The sequence below is a fragment of the Panthera tigris genome, chromosome C2 (genome assembly GCF_018350195.1).
Source record: "Panthera tigris isolate Pti1 chromosome C2, P.tigris_Pti1_mat1.1, whole genome shotgun sequence".
NCBI classification, from domain to species: domain Eukaryota; kingdom Metazoa; phylum Chordata; class Mammalia; order Carnivora; family Felidae; genus Panthera; species Panthera tigris.
In genome coordinates this window covers 121,822,472-121,840,865 of record NC_056668.1, presented here as the reverse complement: position 1 = coordinate 121,840,865, position 18,394 = coordinate 121,822,472, and the positions used below count along the sequence as shown (strand labels likewise).

General features: G+C 47.7%; 1 protein-coding gene and 1 long non-coding RNA gene across 4 annotated transcripts in view; one reads left to right on the top strand and one right to left on the bottom strand.

Moving 5' to 3' along the window:
- The window catches only part of CLSTN2 (calsyntenin 2), a 398,662-nt gene that overhangs the window by 285,688 nt on the left and 94,580 nt on the right, over window positions 1-18,394 (top strand). For both annotated transcript variants that reach the window (XM_042998727.1, XM_042998728.1), the window contains 2 exons: window positions 6,031-6,216; window positions 15,797-16,045. In XM_042998727.1, the coding sequence (XP_042854661.1) occupies window positions 6,031-6,216; window positions 15,797-16,045 (435 nt within the window). The remainder of the gene's footprint in view (window positions 1-6,030; window positions 6,217-15,796; window positions 16,046-18,394) is intronic.
- Window positions 367-3,392, bottom strand: LOC122241983. 2 transcript variants are annotated; one of them, XR_006222111.1, is made up of 5 exons: window positions 3,020-3,392; window positions 2,053-2,186; window positions 1,046-1,295; window positions 900-943; window positions 367-599 (listed from the first exon to the last, which is right to left on the bottom strand). It is a non-coding gene; the product is annotated as an uncharacterized LOC122241983 (long non-coding RNA). The 2 variants fall into 2 exon arrangements; XR_006222112.1 differs by having other exon boundaries at window positions 1,046-1,107.

Sequence of the window (18,394 nt, the reverse complement as noted above, 5' to 3'; positions counted from 1 at the left end):
TGCCCAGGTCACTTCCTCCAGGGAGGCTCCATTGATCTCTCTACTACTCAGCGTAATTTACTTCTTCTCTGTTCCCTGGGGCCTGCTCTTTGTTCCTCTGTCTGCCTAGAATCTGGCTGCTATCTGTGGCTGCTGCCTTCACTGTGATCCATCCAGTTAGGGGCTATGAGTCCTACTTCTCAGCCTCCCATGTCTAGGGCTCTGCCTGGCACACAGTAGGTGCTCAGTAAAGACCTGACAACTGAAAAATGGTAAGAATGATCCAAGAATGATAGTAGTAGTAATAACAGTAGCTCTCTGTGCCTGCTGCTTTTCATACCTTTCCCCCAATTCCACGAAGCAACTTTCCGGGGGGTTATCTTCATTCTACAGATGCAAAATGAGACTCAGAGAGGTTCAGTGATTTATTCAAGGCTACACAGCCAAGAAGTGGCAGAGCCAGGGTTCAAACCTGAGTCTGTCCAGCTGCAGGGTTAACAATCTTGAATTTAATTAAATTGAATCTAACTGAATTGAAGTTAATTCCTCATTGTGTGACCCTGTCAGAGGGTGGCCCTCTGCATGGATTAAGAGGTGGCAATCAGGAGTGTTCTAATGCTCTGAAAATGAACACCAGACATAATCCAGCTGCCAAATGTTTTCAAAGCAGAATCTGGATTCTTTATGTCCTTACTAAACACCCATTTAAGGCTCTTCACAAGCTTTAAGGTGAAACCCAAACCGCTTACCCTCATCATCTGACCTCTACTTACTTTGCCAGCCCCTCTACTTCCTAACCCACCCCCAATTCAGATGTACTGGGTGGTCCTGAGGATAAAGGTGCTTGCTGCTAAGCAAAAGTACCTCCCTAGCTTCTCCCAGTAGGAAAGGAAGTCCCTCGGTGCCCAACTCAAAGTTACCTGTCTCCTGGAGAAAGTCCTCAAAGACACCAGATGGCCAACGCCTGCAGAGAATGTGAGAATGTCAGCTGCCTGAACAATCCTGTGCAGGGGGCCACCCCTTCCTGCCCTCCCACACTCCAGCACCCCCACATCCAGCAACTCACCTTGTATGAATCCAGCAATTTTCTAGAAAACCTGATGCGTCTTCAGCTGAGGCCACAAAGAGCTGCAGGCCCACGAGCACACAGTTAAGGAGAGAAGGGTGTTTTGACAGACCTGTGTCTTTCCTTTTCATCCTTTGGTGTCACTTCTGAGCCCAGAAGGGGAACAATTCTGAATGTCTTGGATTACAAGAACCCCCAACGCCTGTACTATCCAGAAGTCTCAGATTTGCTTTTTTCCACCTCTAGGCATCTAATATGAGAGTCCCAAGTGGTTAATATTCTCCTGATAAGAAACATGTGTTCCCCAAATTTAGCAGGAATTATAATAAAATCATTATGTTTCTAAATCCTTAATCCAGGAGGAAGGAGTTTAATTCCTAAAGGCATTCTATTGTTAGCTTTTCCAGGAATACTTATGAGGTAATTGATCCTGATTTATCAAAACAAGAGATAGTCTGCTTCCTTTCTCTTCACTTAAGAAAAAAATTGAACCACAGTTCATAAACCAGTCTCCAGGTCCTTTACAAACTGGAAAGACTTTATTTCCGAGCAGGACAGCTCAGAGAAGTGTGGGAAACTTGTAAAGCAGGGTGTGACACTTTCCTATTGTGAGTCTTCAACTCACAATTTAAGTAAGGCTAAGGACTTCAACTGTGTTGGGCCCTTAGCCTTCAATGCTCATAACAAGCCCATGAGGAGTAACTAACTTGAATCTGCAGGTGAGGCAGTGGAAACTCAGGAGTCTGAGTATATATATATATTACATATATATAATATATATATTTTATATATATATTATATATATGTTATATATAATATATATGTATATATAATATATATAAAATATGTATTATATATAATATATAAAATATATATGTATATATAATATATACAATATACATTATATAGATAGATCTGTCTATATCTGTATATCTATATCTATGTCTATGTCTTTATCTATCTATCAGTATAAATCAAACATTCAAAAATGAATCTGTAAAAATTACACTTGCTCTCCATCCTGGCAAATCCTCAGAATCATGGCTGAGCTGCTGCGAAAGAGCTGCATGGCCTTGGGCAAGTCATACCAGCTGTCAACCATGGCTTTCTCATCTGCACAATTAAGTTAATAATCACTGGGCTGTTGGGAGAACCAAACAAAAGAATAGATGTAGAAGTGCTTAGCACCTTGTAGGTGCTTAATAATTGTATGTCCTTTTAGTTCCTGCAATAAGTGCTATTGAATAAATGATAATTTAACAATAATGTATCTATTGAACATAACCCTTGTGTTTGGTGCTAAAACGAGTCTGCATTTAGTCCCTCCCAAATCCTGGGTAGTAGGCACCACTTTCACATAAGAGGAAGCTGAGGCTCAGAGAAGGTAAACATTTTGCAGGAAGGAGTAAGGGTGGGGTTTGAACTCAGGCACACTGAATTTAGAGGTCATAGTCTTAACCATCTTGCTATCCGACCTCCGGGAAATGAGGATGAATAGACATTTCATGTGACAGAGGCTGAATTTGATGATTTGCCTTTTGCTCTCTCATTCCCCATCCCAAATTCCTTCTTGGAAAATGAAAGATGTTTGTGCGAGCTGCCCACTCTCTCAAGGACACTATGCTCAGAAAGCTTCATCGATTTCTTTTATTATATGGTTGCAAATTTGCCTGCTCCTCGTAAACCCTCAAAAGCAAGCCTCATGAGGTCACCAAAGCAGCTGCAGATGTGATGTTCCCAACTGTCTTTCGTACATGATTTGTTCCCAAAGAGGAAATTTCACCCCTGCCAGGGGATGGGGAGAGGAATGAACCCTCTACTCAGCCTGTGCCTCCACTCACCTTCCCTTCAATATTTATTTGCTTCTTTATTTTCATTCCTTCTAAAAAGGACCTGAGGTAGAATGTCTCATCAAAGATAATCACCAAAATATCTAGATAGCTGCAGCACCCCCAGAGTAAAGGGAATCAATACCATGGATGGCTTGGGCTTCTCCAATGAAGAGACTTCCAGAAGGAGGCAATGTGGGAGGAGCTTCTACCAGCAGAAGTAGCAGAACCTCAAAAACTGGTCCCTGAGGCTCACACCAAGGCCTGCTACACAAAACCATTTTCTCCATCTTTCTACTGCATCTCTAAAGAAAGGGAGGATCCAGGGAAAGAGAGGTGAGGCAAGGAAGGGAAAAAGGCTTCCTCCTCCTTGATGCCATTTCTTGTTATCAGGAGGGAGACTCTTCCATCATCAGTTCTGGACCAGCTTCCTGCCTGAGAACAAAACAAAAACAAACAAACAAAAAATGAACATGTTATGGGCTGCTGTCAGGCTAGGTGGTTCTGTAGGACTGAGGTTGAGGCCAACCAGGGGCAGTACCGGCGACAGGGCAGATAGGCCACAAGTTCTTTCTGTGGCTCAAGAAAGGCTGCCACGGCAGCAGTCACGGCTAGGTATCTGAGGCTCCCCAGGTCCACCCTGCCCTGTGACCTCGATGTAGAGTCATCAAAAATAAACATAGCAATCCCTGCCTTTAAGGAGCATCCAGGTGCTGGGGGAGGCAAGCACACAACTGAATCCTACAGGATTCATTCACACTTTCTACCAACATCAAGTGAGCATCTACTCTGTGCCAGGCACCGGGCATGGAGCGTGAGGGGGACTCGGAGGAACCATGAAGCTTGGAGTCTAATGCTGTGTCGAAGGCTGAGGGTGTTGTGGAGCACAGAGGAGTGTATCTACCCAGACGAGAGAAAGTCAGAAAGGTTGCATGGAGTTAACAAAACAGAAAGGGATAGAAAGGGAGCTCTCTATAGAAAAAACAGCATGATCAACTGCACAGACGCATGAAACATTGTACCTAAGACTCAAGGCTTGTCAGGTGTGGACTGCTTCTGACAGCTCTATGACCTTCAGATGCATCTGACAGGACTTCCTGTCCTCCAGTGGCTCATCTTAATTGAACTTGGGGCCTCTGGAGCATGGCTCAGAGCAGCTCCATGATCTCATCGTCCAGGAGGTGATGGGCTAGGCCAGACACAGTTCCTGGGGGCTCTGAGGAAAAGCATGCAATCAGGTACATTCTGTTTCGCATGAAGTCCCTATCCAAATATCCTCCCGTGGTAAGTTCCTGGTGACCAGCCTCACAACCCTGTGTGCAGTCTCTGCTCATGGCACACTCTGAGAAAATCAGACCTAAACTCAGATTCCATGGTTATCTGGAATGGAATGCAGGGGACACCTGTCCCCTTGGACTGAACATCTCCTTCCTTTCCTGCATGCCATGCACACTTGAAGCCCTCAGTCCTCACTCCACGTCCACACTTGAGATCCGTGCAATGATTGTGTCCTATTTTATTGATGAGGTGCCTGAGGCTTGGAGACCTTCATTAACCTGCCCAAGAACTTCCTGACCAGGCAGAGTCAAACCAAGATCACTGGGGCATCTGCTTCTGACCTGCTTGTCTGAGTCTTCCCACATACATTCATCCTTGACATTCAGACCTCAGCTCAAACCAGAATTCTCTCCATCTAAAGAGTCTCTCTCTGTCACGACTTTTCCTTTTATAACACTCACCCTCTCAGATAGAATAGCACAGCCCTCCCCCCAACCCTCACCCCTCACCCCACACCCCAGCTCCACAAGGCAGGGACCTTTCCTGACTCCTTCACTGCTACATCCCTGATGCTCCAAACAGAGCCTAGGACATGGAAACCCTGAACAAACGCGTGCTCAGTGAACAAAGGCATCTGGCCCCTCCCCTGGAATTGCTAAAGATGGCAGCCAGTGGCCCACTGGGCACTTGTGAAGAACACTGACCCATTCATGCCAGGCTTTCTCAGTTTCTCACAGGTGAGCGCAGGCAATTTCATAGCTTTTTATTTCTGCTTCAGCAAAAGGATACCTTCTAGCAAGGTTCTGTGTGACAAACATTTGAGATTCATAAACTAATAGTATCCATAGGTCACATTCCTTGATTCTACCCACACGTCTGGCTTAGGGTCGAACAGACCTCTCAGACATGTGTCCTCACCGAGCGTGGTATGCCTGCCGTCGTCAGCAAGAACTGTTGCCGGTCAGTGTGAGCGTTGCCTGGAATCTGCTCTGACTTTCAATTGCTGCTTTTGCTGTTCCGATCAATTCATGTATACACTCTCTCTTGGTGTTTATTTTCGTTGATTGCTCTATTTCGTGTCGTGCCATTTTGATCGTGGTTTTGTTCCCCTCCAACACTTGATCACCTCCAAATTATTTTTCCTCTAAAAAGAAGTCATAAGACCATCAGCCCTCCTTAAGTGAGCCACGGTCCTGAATGCTTGGGAAAGAATCCTCGCTCCCCACCTCATGACCCCAAGTAATCCTGAACTACTGTGCTCTCATATTTTGTGACAAGACATACGCGTTCCTAAAAAGCACCCCGCTAGACAAAATGGGGAACAGGGAGCGAGGGGCATAACACCCAAAAATGTCATCGGTGACAGATAAGAAGGGCACAAAGAAAAAAATATTAGCACAGTTTTACACACGTTAAAGGGTTCAGAAATATATAAGTACTACAATAAGCACGGCACTTCCCCTTGAAAAGACCTGGTGTTTGTATGTAGAGAGGACGGGGGAGGGTGGCAGTTGGGGCAGTACTGTGGCGGGGCGGACGCAGGGCTCTCTGGATGGGATGGAAAGTTGCAACTGCCGGTGCAGGTGGATGTGGCTTATAACGCATAGTGGGCTGCGGCACCGAGAGGTGCTGGAGGTGTGTCCACGGGCGTGTTTTGTGCATCCCTACCTGGCTCAGCTCAGCTGGCTGCCGTTTTCTGCATTTGCCTAGTGTTTCTCCAGTAGGAGATTTTGCCTAGGCAAATGTGAAATTCCCATTATCCTCAAGTCATTCCCTAAGATGTCAATTGCATTGGAACAAATTCACATTTTCAAAGACACGTGTTCCATCAGAACTGGCCGTACCTGATTGCCTTTAATGTTTTCCTCGTTTATTCAGACTGGACCAAGAGGATTGAGTATCAGCCTGGCTCGGGGAGCGTGCCGCTTTTCCCCAGCATCCACCTGGAGACGTGCGACGGGGCCGTGTCCTCCATCCAGATCACCACGGAGCTACAGACCAATTACATCGGCAAGGGCTGCGACCGGGAGACCTACTCTGAGAGATCCCTTCAGAAGTTGTGTGGTGGGTAAAAATGATATACAAAGCATATCTTATATTATGAAAGAATTAGCCCCTGCCAACCGCATCGGCATGTATACCTCCTGGATGATTATTAAGTTTACTTACTATGATTAGGGGTTCAGATGGCACAGGTCTGGGCACCGGGCACACCTGACCAGGTCCCACCATTTACCAACTGTGTGGCTGTGGGCGAGGCATGGGACAAAGCCTCCTCTCTTCATCAGCAATTAATGACACAATGCACTTAAGACACCCTATCGTGGAGCCTGAAGAAACACGGGCTCTGTTCCACTGTGTTGATTTGAAAGAGGCACCTGATCAGGGGCCAGGGTGAAGGGTGATGTCTTATCACTCAGGGAGCAGTCGGTTTCCTCTCCCAAGGACCACCTCATAATTTGCAGAGCCCAGGCTAAGTGAGAATGTGGGGCTCTTGTTCAGAAACTCGTAAGAATTTTAAGGCTGCAACAGCAAAGCATTAAACCAAGCCAGGGACCCAGGCCAAGCATGGGACCTATGTGACAGCTTAGGTGGCATGCCAATAAAGCCATCCTGGCTGCCCACACCAGAGAAGAAGAGCTGGCGTGGGGGCGGAGGTGGCCCAGGTGAAGGTGTCCCGGTGTGACAGAAAGGACCCACTGCCTCTGTGAGGCGAAGCCACAGGAAACAAGCTGCCAAGAGCAAGGAAGCGAGACTGATGAAGGTGCTGCACAAGGAAACCACTTTACCGAGCAGCGACTTTGTGCACCTGTTAGGCTCTTCACATGCATCGCTTGATTTAATTCTCTCATCTTCAGTGCGAGGAGGCTGTTATTCATCCAGTTCTAAGGATGGGAAAGTTGAGGCCCAGAGAGGAAAAATGGCTTGCTCACGATCCCAGTTAGAATGTGACAGAGACAGAATTTGGAGGTAGTTCTACCTGAATAAAGGCTGCTTAGCTCAATATCTGAGGAGACAGGCCAGGCCTTGGGAGCTAGAATGTAAATCTCTTCAGTCAGCCTGTGGAGTGCTCAGTACAGTGGGAATGGTCCCATGTGCTTGGTAAACCAGACCATTGATGTGTTGATGGGCCTTGGGGTGAGGTGGGCGACATATATTTTGTTTGTCTCATGTTCTCACCAAGAATATTCAGGAACTCCCATTTGATTCCCCAGCTGTGCTGTGGGGAGCTTAGAAAAGAGCTTGCTCTTAGACTAGACCTATATTTGGGGTAACTATATCTCCACAAAAGGAAAAGGAACCTCCTGGATACAGTGCAGGCTGCCATCCACTCCTGGTGACCCCTCCACTACTATTGCTGGGACAGTTTCCCTCCCTCAACATTGCTGTGCACACACACACACATGCACTCATGCACACACACACACACACACACACACACACACACATACACACGCACGTCTTCACCCACCCTGCTCTTGCCCAAAGAACCAGGTGCAAATTTTAGAAGTGAATGTGGAATGGACCCTCTTTAGGCTATGTCCCATTTATCATGTCACCAGGCTGTCAGGAAGGCCTGCGGGAATGGGGCTTCTCCAGAACAATGCAGTAGGCTGGGGAGAACATCACAACTTCAATATTCCAGACAGCTCCTGCAAAAATGGATGGAAGGGGCCCACAGTATTCAGCAAACTGCCTCCAGCCCACATGCAGAGAAGCCATCTCAGACATCTTACTCTGAATGAATATGCCCTTTCGCTCCCCATGCACCTGGATTATAAGTCAACTCGACCCGTGCCACAGTGGGTTACAGTCATTTCCTAAACCCCTCCAGGTTAGAAGGAGATGATGGAATCAGGTTGTTAAAGATCAGATGGGCCCAAGGGCACGCACTTGTGATTTGATTTTGAATGTTGCTGGGGAGAGCAAGAAGGATTTTCTCAGGGAAGAAAGTTTAGAGCAAAATTGCATCTGGTTGTTAACACAGCTTATTCCTTCCGGGCTGCCAGCCTCGCCTTGCAGGAGGCACATTCATTCAATGAGGAGAGCAGGTTTCCCCCAAGATGTGAGCTTACCTGGTTCCAGAAGCAACCCTTTATTGGGGGAGCGGGGTGGGGGGGAGTCTGGGTGTCTTTCTGGTGACCTCACCAGTAGTGCCGCCCACTGCTCTATGGGGACTCTGTCCGAGTAATAGGATGGGTAGGGACACTCTTGCCTCCATGTTAGGAGTCTGAATCTTGAATTCTATGGAGGGAGAGCTCTGGAAAAAAAGGCAGAAGCAAATGAGTGAAACCCAGATGCGCATCTGCTGCTAGAGTCAGCTTTGGAGAAGGCAGCTCATCGGACCCCATGCTCTTTCCCAACTGCAAGGGAAATGCAGGCTGAGTCACATATAAAACAGAGTCTGGGTTATCATTCCTGCTCCTGTGGGCATCTTAGGTTCTTGGGACAAGCTTCCGTGTGTTTTCAGCGGATGGTAGACAAGTTGTTTGCAGGCTCTCCCAACTAAGGAGCAGCCATGATACTTTCAGCCTCAGCAGTCATGCATTTTTCATCTTCCAAATCTTTATTGGTTTTGGATGGAAACAGGGAGACCAATTAGGATGTTATTGCCATGGTCTAAGCAAGAGATAATGAGTTCCTAACCAGGGGAGTGGCAGTAGGGATGCATTTAAGACAGCTTTAGGAGGCAAAATCAGCAAGCTAACCAATGATTGATCAGCTGTCAGTGAGAAAGAAGAAATTAAGATGACTCTAGCATAAGCCTCTAAGTGGACAAGGGTGCCACCAGCCAGAACCAGGAATCCAGGCAAGAGTAGATTTAGGGGGACTCTGAGGTCAGGTGCCTGTGGAACATCCAGATGTGGGTGCCCAATGCTAGCCTGAGTCTGGACGCTCCTGTGGCCCGGCCTCCACCCAGCAGATCCATCGTCAGAGCCGGTTTCTTCCTGATGTTGCACCTCTTCTTGGCCAGGACACCTCCTCTGACCCCGTGCCTAGCTGGCTCTCATCCCTAAATCTTAACTCATTTTTCTTCCCACTAGAATCTCTCCCCGCTTCGTCGTCCCAAACCTTTCCCTTCAGTCAATATTCTCCTGCCCACTGTACACCAGGGAGGCTGCCCTAGGGGTGCTTCCTGGGTCCCTTCGAGTTCCGGCAGGGGTGTCTCCATGGAGGGGCATCTTGCAGGTCTGGTCATTGCCCACCTGCCTCCTCCACTTGTGATGCTGGCTCCATTAGGAGCTGTGGTAGAATCCTGGTCAAGGGGAAATCTGACAGTAGCTAGCTCAAAGCCAATTGTCAGCAAGTATCTGACAGGTACAGTAAAAACAAAGGTGTCCCCTGCAGCTTGTAGAACATAGCTTAAGATGATCCCCCACTAGCCTTGCTTTACATAAAGCCAGGCTTCTTGACGAAGTTGGGCAAACTGCTTATCACTTGCTCTGAATTCAGAGATCAAGATGAAGGGCTCTGTCATCTCAATACCAGACTTTCCAGAAGTGAAGTGTCACAGGACTGCCTTGAGTATGAGATGCCCCATGAAGCCCTTAGGAAGACCTCTTGACCGAATTAAATTTGACATTAACATCAGCCCCAGGAAAGGCCCACGGCGCTGCCCCTAAGTCAGTACATATTACAGGAAATAGAAAAGTGGTCTGTGATGCACATGCCTTTCCTAGCCCGGAGGCCAAAGGCTAGTCCTCCTCAGGATCATGAGGCTCCTGGCAGCTGGCCCACACCTCCACATATGTCACCTGGGTCAGCTGCTTTGTCTCTCGAGTCAAGAACTTTGAGGAGAGGCTCTGTTGCAGGAAAGGCCACAGGATGAGAGCATCCTATTAAACAAGTGGTGATCTGTCAGAGCACTTCAGATCACCAGACATTAAGTTGTTCTCAGGGCTTATTCATTTGAGAGCCCAGGAGATTTTCATAGCTGATTTGCTCATTCATTCTTTCATTCCTTCATTCGTGTTTTAATTTAACAAATATTTGTTGAGTGTCCAAATGCTGCAACTCTTGAGGTTATGTAGAAGTTAATAAGACCGCTTAACAATTCAGTCTTCTGGGGAAGACATGTTAAAAAAAAAAAAAAAGTTAAGAGGCTCCTGGGTGGCTCAGTCGGTAAACATCCGACTTAGGCTCATGTCATGATCTCACAGCTTATGAGTTTAAGCCCCACGTCGGGCTCTGTGCTAACAACTCAGAGCCTGGAACCTGCTTCGGATTCTGTGTCTCCCTCTTTCTCGCCCCTCCCCCATTCACACTCTCTCTCTCCTCCAGAAATAAACATTAAAAAACATTTTCTTGGAAAAGAAAAAGTTAAGATCATCTTCTATATCATGAAGCTTAACAGAGATGTTCTCATTCATAATCATGGTCAGAGGCTTTTGTACCCCAAGAATAGCCCAGCTACAGGAAGCTGTTGTCAGTTTCTCCAAGATGCCTTTAAAAGGCTGAGCTTCTAGGGGGTGAGTGTCAGAACCCTAGATGTAGCCAGTATTTCCATTCTCAGAGAGCAGCAGTGGGCCTACTGCTTAAAGGAAAATTGGTACACACCTACTGGAAATCAGATTAAAGGGCAAAGGGCTGACTCATAGATGATAGTGGGGAGCTTCTCCATGGATATGCTGATTTCTTTGACATCATTTAAACAGCTGTCTTACAGCAGCCCTCCCACGTTGGGTATAAGGATTTTACCTGTAGTGACCTTGCACAAGCTGGTCAGCAACTGAGTCTCTATGGCCCTGCTTCAGGAGCCTGGCTGACCGCCCCTCTTCCAGGGCCCAGTTTGCTTCACCTGGAGATCCAAGTTCCCAATGGCAAGGTCTTGCAGGAACCCTTCTTGTCTGGGATTCCAAAGGTGGAATGACACTCTGAGTAGGGACAACAGCATGTGAGCTCCTGAAAGGACATCAGAAAGTCCTCCCAACATGTCCGTGTCGAAGGCCTCCGGAAGAAGAACTGGGAATCGTAGGCTCTGATGTCGGTCACTTAGTGGATAATCAGGATCACAGGTTATACACCAGCCACCAGTGACTCTAAAATCATATTGGCTATTGTTATTTTATTGGTGTTTATTATTGGCATATTATTATTTTATAACAAAGGTTTGTTTATCATCTCTACCACATGTCCTTCTTGAGTTGACTGTGGCTCTCTTCCACACGGCCTCCCACCGGGATCTAGGCTAACAACAGGTAGCCTTTATCTAGAGCACTGTTGATCTCATGGCGCACGGAAAAGACGTGGAGAGCCATGAACTGTCTCTTAAGGCTTCTGCCCTGAGAGGACACATCACTTGCACTCACACGTTGTTGGTCAGAACAGGTCACATGGCTCTGTGACATCAGTGGGGCAGAGAAGCATGTTGGGAACAGGGTGCATTCGACCACCACACAGTCCTAGTATAGCATTTGTCAAGAGGGCCTCCCTGTCCTCCCCTGAGACTCTGCCACTGACCTGTTCTACCCACCAATGGTAAAAGATCTTCTACTGGGTCCCAAAAGGTAGGGCCAACTTCTGTTTGGTTCATTCCTGGCTTCTCGTCATAGTGCCTGGCGTAATCTAGACATTACGTGAATATTTATTGAAATAATATGGAGTTGATATTGCAATTGGAAGAGCACGCCACAGAATGAGGCCTGCATCTTTAAAAAAAAAAAAAAAGTTGATTTATTTTGAGAGAGAATGAGTGGGGGAGGGACAGAGAGAGAGAGAGGGAGGGAGAGAGAGAATCCCAAGCAGGCTCTACACTGCCAGCACAGAGCCTGATGTGGGACTCAAACCCATGAACCATGAGATCATGACCCGAACCGAAATCAAGAGTCCGACACTGAACTGACTGAGCCACCCAGGTGCCCCAGAATGAGGCCTGTGTCTTTGATTCCAATGATTCCTCGACCCTGAGACCCTCCACTTATTCTTGCCCTGTGGCAGACCCCGAGGAGGCATGACCTGAGGCTCCATGTCAATTACCATTGCCACAGGCCCAGCTTGAGGTGCTAAGAACATTCTGCCCTCACCAAAGTCATCCAGAGCAGAATGCAAACCCTGCAATTAAGAAGTTCAGGGCCCCTGGGCTCCATTTTTGCTTTCACAGCACAGTGTGTCCTGAAATCTATCTCATTCATACATCTTTATCTAATTGCTGGCTCAGAGAGGCTTCCCCATTCTAGGGCTCAGGGACCTTGACTCACACCTCAACTCTGGTTCCAAGTCCCCCACGCTTAACCTGCAACTGCTGTGCACCAAAACAGTGTGGACTCTAAGCAGCCGGGTGGGTCCCAGGGACCTTCACAGAGGATTCCCAAAGAGCTCCTTAAATACACCCTGATTCCAGATGATGTGGCACCATCTTTGCAAGTGACGCGTCCTGTTTACCCACAGCTTTCCCTGAGATCCCTTGAGGAGAGGAGAGAGAGAGAGAGGAACTTTGGGAGAAAGTAAGTCTCTCTTAGTTTGTTTAAGTGTGCCGAGAAATGAAATACAAGCTGTTAAGTTTGGGGAAGTCTGCACCATCTGGTTACTTACAGCTTGATGCTTTCTGGTAGGCAACATCTGTGGGTTAGGCAGGGTGGCCCCGCCACTCCCCTTGCCATGGAATCAGGGAAGCCTACATCAATGGCCTTACCAGGGCACATGCTATCTTCACCATGACTCTCTGTGGACAGCCACCTGTGTAGGAGGGTGGGATCCCAGGGGCCTATGCTGTGTGCTTGGCAAGACACCATGCTGCATGGTAGAATGAACATTAGCTGGGCCTGCCTCTAGCTAGCTGTGTGGCTCTGTGACCTTGGTCAAGTCACTTCCCTTCTCTGGGCTTTGATTTCTGTTTATAAAATGTAGCGCAGGTTACAAGATCTCCCTCCTGGTTCATTGAGGCGGTGCAGTGGGGAGCCTGGGCTTTGGAGCTGCAAAGCCCTGGTGATGGGCCCGCTCAGTAGCTGGTTGTGATCCTGGGCTTACTGAGCCTCAGGTTCTTACCTGTAGACTGGAATCATAATAGTATTCACCATGCAGATGAATGATTAAGCAAAAGCATTGTAGTACTTAATTCAGGTCTGGTGCTCAGTGCCCAAACCAGTCCTTAGGAAAATAAATAATAGTGGTATGGTGCAAAGCTGGCATTGGCAGCTACCAGGCACACATGTTCACATTGGTTCTGCTAGACTGCACTGGATTCACTGGCCTGAGCTAGAAGTCTAGGAGCCCAGAGCACTCGGCCTGCATCTCTCTGGCCACCTGGAATTTTGAGAACTGACACAATCTCTAAAAGTGCCCAGTCACGGGGCCGTCTCCACACTGGACAAATCCTGGTCTCAGAGCCAACTCACCTGTAGGTCCAAGAAGCAGTTGCCATGTCGCATTATCCTGAGGGTTCTAAGAAAATGAAATTGCTGCAAAAGACCGCGTATCTCCCACTCCCCAACCACCCTCAAATCTCTGCCTGCTACCACCCACATAGATTTCTTTCCGATACCTTTGGAGGGTGATAACCCTTAAGGCTTTGTTAGGCATTAAAATATTACTATGAATCAACTTAGCAGAGAAATAAAATGCATACCAGACAAGGCTTCAGGGACATTAGATAAGAACAAGGAAATATTGGGGCTCCTGGGTGGCTCAGTCAGTTGAGCATCCGACTTCAGCTCAGGTCATGATCTTACAGTTTGTGGGTTCGAGCCCCGCATCAAGCTCAGCTTGCTGACAGCTTTCTCAGAGCCTGCAGCCTGCTTCAGATTCTGTGTCTCCTTCTCTCTCTCTGCCCCTCCCCAGCTCATGCTCTGTCTCTGTCTCTCAAAAATAAATAAATGTTAAAAAAAATGTTTTTAAAAGAACAAGTAAATATTGATGAGAGGTGTGGGGACAGAGATAAGGCTGAATGGGCAGGCTTACCTGGGCATTGGATAGATGGCCAGAAGTATCTCATGAGGCCCTGGGTGGGAAGAAGGGCAGTTATAAACATTAAAGGAGTGTCTATTAATGGCACTGTGTATCAGGCATGGTACCAACCCCAAAACCCTAGGAAATACACATGTAAATAATGCAGTCAATACTGCCCACACTTTCCCCCTGATAAGCACAAGCCGCAGGGTGATCATGGATTGGCAGACAGGAATCTCCCACCCTCTCAGACTCTGTGGTTCCTGGAGGCCTCTCCTAGGGTGAGTCTGTCACCCTAAACAAAGCATCTGGCTCTAAGGATACCTATTTTTCACATAGCATAACTTTCAGTTGCAAACCAACAGGTGCTCAACTCTAGACTTGATCATCTGTTCTAAGGCTAGAGGGAAAACTGACTGCTTGAACCTTTCCCAAGAAGTATATTGGTTTCCAATATGGCACCTTCCTGAAAGGTTCTCAAAGGTCATTTTAACTATAGGAGATGTTGGTGGTAGCTGACTTTGGAACCCAATCCCTCACACCTTATTCCCTGACAGTATCAGGAAGCCCCCGATCCTTATCCTTCCCTAAAGAGCTGAGCCCTGCTCCTGTGTGGGACATAAAGATGCAGAGAGCTCTGCTGGCAACTTTTGAGCTTCAATGGGAAGCCGCTGGACACCCAAGGGTTCTCCCAGCAGAGGCATCCAGTCTTCTCTGCCAGGCTGGCCACCCTCAGCTCGGCCCTCCACAAAGCTGTTGGTGTGAATTTCCTAAGACATAAATCTACCTGGGACACTCCCACTGCTTCAGGCTTAGTCCTCGTGCATTACCCTGGAATCATAGTGGTAGCAGAAACAAAAATACTTACAATAGTAAGGATAAAGTCACAGGTAACATGGAGTGAGTGCTCACCGCGTGGCCAGCATGCTTCTTCAGGCTCTAATGCAGGCTCCCATTCAGTCCTCACAACCACTGGGAAGGGAGATGTCACAGCAGGAGCTGGACAGGCAGAAAGGCTAAGGGATGTGCTCACAGCCCCAAGGTCAGCAAGTCATGTTACAAGGCATCAAATTCAAGTTTGCTAACTTCTGAACCTGTGTTCTTGACCACTGTACCGTTTGGCCTAAACATAATGGTTGTAAAAAAGAAAAAAAGTGTGGTGGGTACAAAGTGGCTCACACTCCTTATGGCATCGGGACCTAGAACTTTCCCCAATCACAGCCCTGATCACACTGTGTCACAGCTGTGTGTCCACTTGTTGGCTCTGAGCTACCCCAGGTCAGAGGCTGTGCTGATTCACCTTTACATCACCAGTGCCTAGCAGGGGTCTTGGCACATGGTCGGGGCTCAATAAATGGCTCATGGGTTAATGGATGGATGAATTCATTGGTCCACATCAAACTCTGGCCTTCTCTGGGAACTTCTCTGCTTATGAAAGCCCACCATACTCATTTCCCTAAATTCCAGCACCGTTTTCCTTATATAATATAGCTCATTGCACCTTATCTTGTCACATATAACATTTTTGTCTGCATGTTACTGATGCTTTCACCTCTGCAGACCATGAGAAACTCGGGGACGGGGGGCAGGTGTGGCCTTTGGCCTTTCTTTTCCTGACTCACCCAGCTCCAGGTTGGCTTAGATCTCTAAGTAGATACACTGAGTAGTTCATCTTGACCCAGGAGCAGAAAATAGAAGGTGAGGACACCCAGCCCGTGAGGAATAACCCTTTGTTCTTTCTGTCCCCCGTGCACTGCAGGAGCCTCCTCTGGCATCATCGACCTCTTGCCATCCCCCAGTGCGGCCACCAACTGGACAGCAGGACTGCTGGTGGACAGCAGTGAGATGATCTTCAAGTTCGATGGCAGGCAAGGGGCCAAGATCCCTGATGGGATTGTGCCCAAGAACCTGACAGACCAGTTCACCATCACCATGTGGATGAAACATGGCCCCAGCCCCGGTGTGAGAGCCGAGAAGGAAACCATTCTCTGCAACTCGGATAAGACTGGTGAGTCTGGAGCCCACCCCTGCTGGTGGCTGCCCCTTATATCCCAGCTGGCTAGGCACGGACGCAGCCACAGAGGATGTGGGAGGAAAGCAAGAGCATGATGGGGGCCTGGGAAAATATTCTTGTGTCTGGTTTTCTGGCTGCTGATTTTCTGGGCTTGGGGTAGAGCAGGACCAGGAAAGGGGGAAGAGTAGAGGCACAGACACAATGCAAAAGCTGAGACTGGTAGTTTTCAAACTGGCTTCTTCAGAACTCCAGCCTCCCCAGAAGTAACTTAGGGCTGCTACACATGAAGGGGGTGGGGGTAACTGGTGGGGGACACTGCATCCTTACTTCAAGCAAGGCAGCTTCACCTTCACTATGTTATAGACAGTAAGACTTCCAAAGGTTTATTTTCAGTGAAAGGGTCATGCTCATTTTCAAAGTCACCGAATGGTAGTTGACTTTGGCAAGGCGTTTTCCCCACATTAAACCTGCACAAGGCAGTTCACAGCTTAGTGGTTAAAAGCATTCCACCCCTTATTGGCCATATGACCTTCAGCAAGTTGTTTAACCTCTCTGTGCCTCACTTTCCCTTTCTATAAAATGGGTATTATAGTGTTATCTACCTATAGGATTTTTATCAGGATTAAATGACTTAATGTACATATAGTGCTTTAGAACAGTACCTGGAACATAGGAAATTCAATCTGTGTTAGATGTTACTGTTCAAGATAGTCTCTTACATCTCTACAAACAAGTTTATGAAAGCATTATTGTGTTTCCCATCTTGAGGATAAGGAAACATCCTTGAGTGTTTAATAACTTTCCCAAGTATATAGCCAGTGAGTATCAGAACAGGAATGTAAGCTCAGATCCAGCTGACTCCAGTCCTGTGCACTTGTCACCACACCCCACAGGTACACACACACACACACACACACACACACACACACATGCACACACGCACACACACAAACCCATGCACATGCATGCAGGCACACACACTTATTTGGGTATCTTATGCAAATTTTACAACTCTATCTTTTTTTTAATGTTTTTATTTATTTTAGAGAGAGAAAGACAGAGCATGAGTGGGGGAGGGGCAGAGAGAGAGAGAGAGGGAGACCCAGAGTCTGAAGCAGGCTCCAGGCTCTGAGTTGTCAGCCAGAAACTGGCGCAGGGCTCGAACTCACAGACCACGAGGTCAAGACCTGAGCCGAAGTCAGTTGTTCAACCAACTGAGCCACCCAGGCACTCCACCAGCGCTCCAACTGAGCCACCCAGGCACTCCACCAGCGCTCCAACTGAGCCACCCAGGCACTCCACCAGCGCTCCACGTTTTCTGTTTCAGTCACTCTTTACATTACATGTTAGCGTACTTTCCAGATGCAGAAACTGAAACAGAGTTGTCTGGCTTTTCCTAGTCCTAAAGTAAGTCTGTGTCAGATTGGTTGTGCTGAGGGTCAGTTTTTCTGGGACTTTCATGCCAGAAGGACTCTGTAGACATGCATGAGGTCACACTGAGGTTTGGGACCAGGTTCAGAGCTCAGCCCACAACCCCAGGAATCAGCCTGCGGTGTGGTCCGTGCAGTGCCTGGCAGGGCGCTCCCGTCACAATCCAGGAACCCGTATCAATAAGATAACAGGACAGGGCTGTAGGTACCAGTGCAAAGCGGCCCCGCCCCGGCTGGGGTTAGTGGCCACACACATATAATCCTTTCTGAAATGTATCAAATACCCCCGGGAGGCAGGTCAGACAGATGTCAGTGTTCCTGCTTACAGAGGAAGAAATTGAAATATCAAAGGTTGAGCAACTGGCCCAGGGTAGCACCCCCGGTTACCCAGAGAAACGGGATCAGACCGGGCCCCCCGGGCCCAAGTTCCACACGCAGGCTCTGGGTCCAGGGGTTCTCAACAGCTACACAGGAGAATAACCTAACCCGGATGCTTGTGAAAGTGCACAGATGCCAGGGCCCCACCCCGGCGCAGTAAGTCAGACTTTCTAGCGGATTCTTTTGTACAGCCATGGCTGAACATGCCACCTTAAATAATGACACTTCACTCTCGTCACATCAGTCCACCCCATGGCACGTCGACACCCTCAAGTCAGCGAGACCTGGTGCTCCTGTGCTTTGGCCAAGCATATGCAACAACACTTTGCAAGCAGCTCAACCCTGGCACAGAGAAGCTAGGGAAGGTTTTCTCTAAGTTCTTTGACTTAAAAAATAAATAATCTATAAATACCTTCTTGCCCTAAAAAAAAAAAAATTTTTTTTTTCAGGAATAGGCTAAAGCTTTATTAGGCTTTTATATATCAGAAACATTTTTTTCAAGGCATGTTTATATCAGAAAACCTGAAAAAAACAC